Genomic DNA, 8,180 nt, shown 5'->3' with positions numbered 1-8,180 from the left:
ATGGAGCACCTGACATAGGCTTAGCCAGCTATAGGTACTCATGGAGCACCTGACATAGGCTTAGCTAGCTATAGGTACTCATGGAGCACTTGTAGAAGAGCAGCTTGTTATGTAGTTAGAATGATACAGAGGCAGTGAGGCCAATCTCTCCCCCTCCAGAAGCTTCAGTCTGGCAGCTGGCCACCTCTGTCATAGTAATGACAGGAAGCTATGCAAGAAGCATATTGAAATGAACTCTGAGTTCAGGCTGGGATTCACAGCACCCCATCACTTCCCCTAAGAAGGAGAAGAAACCTCGCTTGCTCATGGCACGTAGTGCAAATACCCTCAACAGCACTCCAGGAAGCAGGGTTGAACCCAACAGGCTGGAGGGCCTGCCAACTTGGAGCATGTTCCCCCATCCCCATCAAGCACTGTACCCCGCTCTCAAACCTGTCTATGTAGAAACCAAGATCCCTAAGACATAATCAAGAGTCCACAGCCAGGAGGCAGAAGCCATTCATGAGAGGGTTGTAGGGTCCTGGCCCCGGCACTGTTTCCCTTTGTCAAGAACAACGGTTATAGAGTGTATCTGACTGGAGAAATCAAATCCTTGCAGCTCAATGAAGGGTGGTGCTGTCCATCTGAGACCTACCCTGCAGTCTCTATCATCTGAGAGGCCCTGCAAGGAGCTATTTGCTTCTCCAGGAATGGTGAGGTTGAGGATGATAGGGGATGAAGGATGAAATTAGGTGGAGAATGCTCTTGAGGTGGATGCTTTAACAATGGTTTGACTAGGGGGTCCCTCAAACTTCCCAGAAGCACCCCGTATTCTCTCTTGCTCTGTACTCCAGCCACCAGGATTTAGTGCTGGCCTGTGAGTAACTGGCACAGGGGAGAGAGACTGCAGCTTGTGTTGATTCAAGTCATAGATGGCTATCCACCCAGCCTCAAATGAAGATGAGCGGCATCCCGAGGGGACTTCCCCCTCTGGGTTGGTGGGTGTTCTCCATTCTCATCCTAGGCCAGGGCCCTTGGAGCTGTGTAGAAACAGAGCACCATGCTCTGCACAATTGTTTCCAAATGAAACTCCAAGCAAGGTGTGGCATAAAGACACAGGGTCACCAGACACAGGGGATGCTGAAACCCAGCACCACGCAGCTTTGGGACATGAGCTCCTTTTTAGTTTTTGTGGGCACAGGATATATTAACAGATCTGCACTTTTCACAAGACACCAGCGATACGGAGAGGCATTTGAGGTATCTCCATCTTTAGAATAGGCAATTGATTACAAACTTAGAACACGTGTGGAGGGTCTGTCTGGGCAGCAAGTTTTGGACCTCTGCAGAGGTAAGTGATGGAAGACCAAGGACACGCTGGAGAGCGGCAGAGAAAGAAGCTTAGGCATGCTTGCCACTCACTCTATCTGGGTCATGCCACCATGCCTGCAGCCACTCTCCAGCTCTTGGCAGAGCCTTGGGTTTCTTCCATCTGATTACTCTCCCAGGGGGTTCTGCCTCTAGAGTGGAGGGTATGACTAGGGACTCTGTGGCCATCCTTGCAGCTTCATTCCCTGGAGTAAGGAGGAGGGGGTAGGGAATGGGTGAGAGCTGAATCTCAGCAAAGCATGCAGATGCTTAGGGGACCATCCAGGGCGATGGAGTTGAAGAAACAGACTATTAGGTCCTTGGCCGTCAAGTCAGTCTTGTTGGTGTTAGGTCCAGGCGGTGCAAACCGCCAGGTGCAAAATGGTCTGGGAGGGGAGGAGTCTGGGAATGGGCTGGAGTGGGCTGTGGATTCAGTGGCAACAGTAGCTGACTAGTGCACGCTACTTCCACTCGCTTAAAATGGAAAATTGACTGGAAGTATGGGAAACAAACCCTTACTCTGCTTTTGCCTTCTTCCAGCACCAAGCCTTCAAAGGCACAGCATTCTGGTTAGTGTAATTTTCCCACAGTACTGTCCTGTTTCCCTCATCTCACTCAGGTTGCAACTTCTCCCAAAGTGTGTGTGTGTGTGTGTGTGTGTGTGTGTGTGTGTGTGTGTGTACAGAGAGGAATCTCTTTACGGATGACAGTCCCCGCCCCCATGCCCCCAGACGTCGGGTCTGTCTCCAACAGGAGTATTTGGATCTCATCTTCCAAGGCCCAGTTGCAAGAGCAGGAGGAGGCAGAATAGAGACTGTGCCTTCAAGTCCTAGCTCCTACAGACAGGTGGCAGAAGAAAAGTGCCCTTCACCTGGAACCTGTCCCTACCCCTTGCGTCTCCCAGGCAGACTCTAGGCTCTTTCTGTTCTGTTTGCCGCCGGGTTGCACGACAATGACAACAGCAGAAGGCGGGAGCCACAGCGCCAAGAGGGACCAGGCGGGAAATGGGCCATTAAGCCAGGAATGGCTGGGTGGGAGTGGGAAGGGGCTATTAATAGAACAAAGCTCTGGGCTCTTGACTGCCCCTGCGTAGAGATCGCTTCTGGTGTGGCCCACCAGTTTTGCGTGCTGGGGACTCTCTAAACCCCTGGGTTCTATGGCCGCAGGGCTGGGCTTTCCTGAATACGCGCTAGGTTAATAGTGGATTCTGGGATCCAGGACCCCAGAGATGCGAAGAGGATCGTGCGCGGCCAAACATGGAAGGACGCCGATTTCCAAAGGCCCTAAAGAACCACTCTTCCCACCGATTCTCAACGGCTACAACCTGGGCACCGGAGGGAGGGGGAGTTGGAGAGGCGGGCAGGTCAAGCCTCCTCAGCACCCACTCCCCTCCCGGTCCCTGCGCTCCCTAGGCTGGGGGGCGGAGCTCAAGCGGCGGCACCGGCTCCGCTGCTATCTCGTGCCCAGCAGCTGACGGATGGGTCTTTAATAAGTCCCTCGTTAATCTTCCCCCGCCTCTCCACCCCCTGCCCAGGGAAACCCGTATTTTCTGGCCCGATAAGGCTAGAGAATTTTAGTCGGGAAAGCAGCTCCTCATTGTTCAGCCGGAGCCATTCAGCTGTGTCCCTTCGAACAAATTTCCTTTTTTTTCTTCTTAAAAAAATTACAACCCCGCGGCGTTTTCACTTCAGACCCTTCGTTCCTTTTCCTCCCCCTCCCCGATCTGTTTTCCTTCCCTGCTGGCAACCGCCTCCCACCCCCAACGTTCTCTCCTTCCCTGCAGCTCCCCTCCCGCACCTGCCCCCCCTCCTTCTTTTCTGCTGCCGTCGAAGACCCGCAAGGCAAACCGTCCGGTCCATGCTGCCCACACTTCCCCTAGAAAGGCCACCTAGAGCTGCGGGCAACCCTTTTCCTTTCTTGGGCCCCTGAAGCCCCAAGAACGAAATCTGAATCAGGGTGACAATTAGGTGCAAGACCCTTAAGTTGGGGAAGCCACTTTCAATCCGGGATGGAGGATGGAGTAAGTAACCACAAAGGGTCAGTAGCAGCCTTGATAAATATTGCACCTTAGGCCTGCTTGCCCCCAAAATCAGACCAGTTCGCAATTTTTATGAGATTTTTACAGACTCGAGGGCAGAAAACACTAGTTAGCCAAGCAGCCCGGCGCCGGAGAGAACAGCCTGACTGCCGCTTGGGGGTGCTGTATCCCCACTTCCGAAGCATTATTGGGTCCCCCCCGGATCTAAGCGTTTTCTGGTTACTGGGTCTCCAAAGGAAAAGACCTCTCCTGCTGAATGAGGAGAGCCAGGGCCTGCTAGGGACCGCTTCTACTGGATGCGGGAACCGTAAAGGAGTTAGAACACCAGGTCCAAGGGCCAGGGTCCTCCTCCAGATGCCGGACACGCCTACAAACCCACCGGCACTATCGTTGCTTCCCTCTGAAGAGACCCACCCCTGAGGGCCTGTTCACTTACCACAGATCTTCAGGCCCAGTTTTCTGGTGCATCCATGGGCGACGCCACACCAAGTATCATATGCTACGGGCAAAGACAGGGAAAAGAAATTAGCAAGGTTCAGGCCGGTGAGAAACTGTGTAGGGCATAAAGGTTTTGGAGAGGGCTGTAGAGGTCCTTCCCAGCGCTCACCTCCCGAAAAGCTCTGCTCTGGAAGGAACAAGGAACCACCTACACCTTTGGTTCGCAGACAGAGCTCCCAGCTCTCAGAAAGCTTCCTGCCTGCTGCTGACTTCAGGTACTGAACGTGTTTTGAAGAAGGAATGCTCACAGCTATGGACCCCACCCACAAGCGTCTCCACCAGGGCAAAAGCTAACTACACACACAAAGATGGCCTTGGCGCTTGCGTGGCTCAGCTATCCTACCCGCTGGGCCCAGGCCCAGGTCTCAGTCTTCGGGCTTGAAGAGGACAACACAACAGCTCATATAGGGAACACAGAGGCATCTGGGACCCAAACGTCTCATAATTTCTTGGCGGGTCTCCAGCCGAGTGGCAGCTTAAAATAAACTGGCATGAAATGGGGTCGCGGAAGAGTTCAGGAATTAATTGGGTGAAAAATAGTATTTGACTAGATGATCGGACTCGCATGACTGCTCCAGTCAGACTGGGGAGCAGAGAAGACAATGGTGCGCCAATCTTCCTGTGTTCAGCCCACCCCTAACCCCCTTCGCAACTTGCCCCTCATTAACCCTTCCGTTGGACTCCTAAGGTCTGGAGCAGGCGGATGCGGGCACCTCTCTTCCGGGTCTGAATGGCCGGCTGCAGGGCTTTCCTTTTTTTAACCAGACCATTTTGGAGGCACTCAGGTGTTAACTCCCAGCAAAGAATGCGAAGAGGCAGCCTACCGCTCCCGAGAAGCCTTCCTTCGTTTAGGGTGGGTCCAAAGAGAAATCCCCTCCCCATCCCTCCCAGCAAGGCGCCTCCCATCCCCCCACCCCACCCGGGCCCGCTCCTCCAGCGACGCACGAGTGTTGGCAGCGATAAGCAGAGTGACATCCATTAAACCCCAGGCACAACAGAGCCCCAGAGGGGAGAAGAAACGGCCTGACGTCGGGAGACAGTAAGTCGCAGATGGAATTCCACTGACAAAAAGGAAATCGTTGCAACAACAAAACCCTAATAATAGTACCTGGAGCACAGAGCTCTACTTCCTCCCAATATCTGTGCTTTCTCTTTAAACGCCGCCGTCTCACCCAATCAACAAAACAACCCACGAAACACTCAGGAGTGTGGGTCAAGACTCAGATGACAAAAACATTTCAGCTCCAAGAGGTTAAGAGTTTCCCAAGGTCACTTAGCCTGAGGTTGGCGTTCAGAAACAGTTCAAATTTGTTTATTTTCTTCCTTCAAGTTAGGCGTTGATAAAAACAGGAAGACAGGAAGGAAGAAAGATGGGCGAGAGCCCCTTTGTTGTGGCCGGAGTTGAGAACACCTTTTCCTATCTGCGGGAGAGCGCCTGCCTGCCAGAGGGCTGCTGGAATAAGGTGTGTGTGTGTGTGTGTGTGTGTGTGAACCAACGCCTTCCAGCGGATCCCCCAGCAGAGCAAGCTGGGCAGGTGGGGGTGTGTCTTTCGGGGAGGGCGGAAAGTGAACCAAGCCTGGGGCCCGAGCTCCAGGGCTCTTCAGTTAAGGGTAGGTGTTCCTAGGAAAAGGCCATTCTCCCGGCAGGGGTACTTAGAACTCTGCCCTCCATTTTGGTGGTTTCCAGGGGCACCACGCTACACGTGAACTCAGACCATCGCCTCTCCTTTGCTGAAGCCAGACATTTGAGGACTGGGGCGATCTGGATGTAGGATGCAGGGATGCCTAGTGTGAAGGGTTGTCCCCACCCCTGCAGGAGAGGGAGAAAAGTGTGCGTTGTGGGGATGAAGACTGGAGTAAGATTGAGGAGGCCTGGAAAAGAAATCTATGCAATCAACAGACAAAAGGGGAGCAGGCCTCGAGTTCTGCCAGGCCAGCTCCCACTGCCACCTCCGCCTCCAGCGCCTGGCTCACGTGCCACCAGCACTGGCGATCCACCGGAGCCTCGCTTTGTTGTGTGTATAATTGTAGCCTGCCTGCATACAGAAAGAGGGGGCTGCTAAGGGAACTGCAAAGTGGCCTGAGGAATTAGGGCCTCCTGCTCCAGAGTTTGCCCCAGAGATTGAAGGGGGCTTTCCTGCCTTCTTCTTGACACTTGCGAAGAAGAGCACAATTGTTTTCACAAGCTTCCGATAAGTGGTGCCGTAAAAAACGCAGCAGCAAGAAGCACTCTCGACCACACCGATCTACCTCAGCTCCTCCCCTGGAGAGATTCTGGGACCATAGCTGTCTGGAACTGATAGATTTGTGGGAGAGGGGTGAGGAAAGACTTCACCCCCAAAAGGAAAAAAGACAAACAAATCCCGTGTCTCCGCTCCTCTTCAAGGAGTCAGAAAGTCAGTGGGAATTAGAGACACATCGGGTGGGGAAGCATAAATGCTCCCTTTATCTGGTTTCCCTGTTCTCTCCGGGACTTGTCACCTGCTGACAGGTCTCTGGACCAGGAAAAAGCATAGGGGTGCTTTTGCCTCCAGGCTTGGCAAGCCATTTCTTCTCCTAGTTAGCCCCCACACCGTGCCACTCCGGAAGATGCCTAATATCCCCTCACCCCGCCCTTTTTGTCTCTAAGATGTAATTAATTGAATCTCAAGCAGTTCTGTGCACCTTTCACGCCCCTGGCTTCGCCCTCACTCGTCAATAGCTAGACACAAATTTGGAGCAATTAGGGACCCTGAGTTTTCTAAAAGCTGCAATTAACGTCGAAATTTCCCTTGATTATGGACTATGAGTACAGCGCTGGGGGTAGAGGAAGGGAGAGGAGAGGAGGAGGTCAGGTCTGAGCTCAAAGCTAGAGCAAAATAACTATTCTAGCTGGGACTCCGGGTTCCTCACACCGCCTTCCCTGTTCTGACCCTTGTTGTCCCATCAGACAAAAAAACAACAACGTAACGCCTGCCTTGCAGGTCTCATTCCGTCGCTAAGACCCTAGGGATCTATACTTCAGGCCCTTGTGAAGTCGTCGCTCTTCGCTCTTCGGTACCCTGGGAGTCACCTCGTGTCCCTGGCAGCCAAATGACCTCTAAGCTGGAACCTGGGATAGGGCCCCATTTGTTTCCCAGCCTCCATCATTTCCACTCTCTCCTTTAGCGTTCCGACAGCGCAGCCTCCCGCGGTCCCAGCGCCCCCACCCTCGCTGCAGTCCGTTTAATAGGAAACTGGGGCAGGACCTACTTGTAGGGCGCAGGTTGGTAGTATTAGGATCTGCTCCCGCGTTCGAGGAGGTAGCAGACGGAGGAGTGGAAGATGCCATCAGTTCGGTGGTCCCGGGGTCTCTACTGTTCAAGGGTCCCCTGCGGGTTGGGCGCAGGAATAGGCTGCAAACAGAAGGGAGAGCTGCGCTGGGGAGAGCTTCTGGGTCCTGCGGCCCGGGTCACAGAAGTCTCGGAGACAGAAGAGAGACCAAGGGCAGCGAGCTGGCTGGGTCCCGGTGCGCTGTGGGTGGGAGGGGGTGGGGAGGCGCTCGCTCGCTCCGAGACTGGGGCGCAGGCACAGTAGCCCAGAGCGACTCTCAAGTCTGGAGGCTCAACCGGGTGACCCCGAGTGAGGCTCAGAGCTAAGGGGCTTCCGAGGCGGGTTCAGGATGCGGAGGATGGGGTGGGGACAGGGTTAGGAGCACTCTTCGAGTGAATTCCAGCCAAGCCGAGACAAGCCCCATTGGGCTCCCAGCAGCCTGGCAGACCCGCAGACAAGGGGAGGGCGCGCGGGGCGGGTACGTCTGGTTCGGTGTCTGGTTCCCGTTGTTGTGTCTGGCTAATTCCTTGGAATGAAGAAGGCTCACAGCGCTGGGGACAGGGACTTTGGTGAAACAAGGTGAGAGGGAAAAGGGATTCATATATATGTGAAAATATATATGTTTTATTTTTTCCCTAGGACTTGACCCACTAAGAACCAGTCACCTTGCACTCCAGACAGCCAAAAGGCAGCGAGTCGGAACCTTGCTTGTTGGTCGGCTTCTTGTCCCACCTCGTTTCCAGCTATCCGAAGCCTAGGGCAAGGCTGCGTCCCAGATTCGCTGTTTCTACTCTACCTACTCCCCAGAGTTCGTCTCACTGAGCCAGAGAAGGCAGTGGAGGGTAGAAAGGAGATCGTCACCTGGGAGGCGAACTTGCGCCCAACGCGTTAGAGACCTAGGGCTGAGTGAGTGCTCGGTAGCCCTACTTGGTGCTTGCTCGCTGACAGAGAGAGGGAGAGAGAGGGAGAGGGAGAGGAGAGGGAGAGAGAGAGGAGAGGAGAGGGA

The 8,180-nt window shown here is 54.1% G+C and overlaps 1 protein-coding gene across 2 annotated transcripts in view; it reads right to left on the bottom strand.

The window, feature by feature from the left end:
* Nucleotides 1-8,180, bottom strand: part of Gad1 (glutamate decarboxylase 1) — a 40,482-nt gene that overhangs the window by 31,338 nt on the left and 964 nt on the right. The window contains exons 1-3 of one of the 2 annotated variants that reach the window (XM_005346540.3): nucleotides 7,840-8,104; nucleotides 7,115-7,257; nucleotides 3,822-3,884 (exon numbers count right to left, since the gene is read on the bottom strand). In XM_005346540.3, the coding sequence (XP_005346597.1) occupies nucleotides 3,822-3,884; nucleotides 7,115-7,193 (142 nt within the window). In that variant the 5' untranslated portion in view covers nucleotides 7,194-7,257; nucleotides 7,840-8,104. Of the gene's footprint in view, nucleotides 1-3,821; nucleotides 3,885-7,114; nucleotides 7,258-7,839; nucleotides 8,105-8,180 lie in introns of those variants that run through there. The other variant, XM_005346538.3, reaches the window with a different exon arrangement.

Source organism: Microtus ochrogaster, chromosome 4 (assembly GCF_000317375.1).
Source record: "Microtus ochrogaster isolate Prairie Vole_2 chromosome 4, MicOch1.0, whole genome shotgun sequence".
NCBI classification, from domain to species: Eukaryota; Metazoa; Chordata; class Mammalia; order Rodentia; family Cricetidae; genus Microtus; species Microtus ochrogaster.
This window is presented reverse-complemented; position numbering and strand designations above follow the sequence as displayed.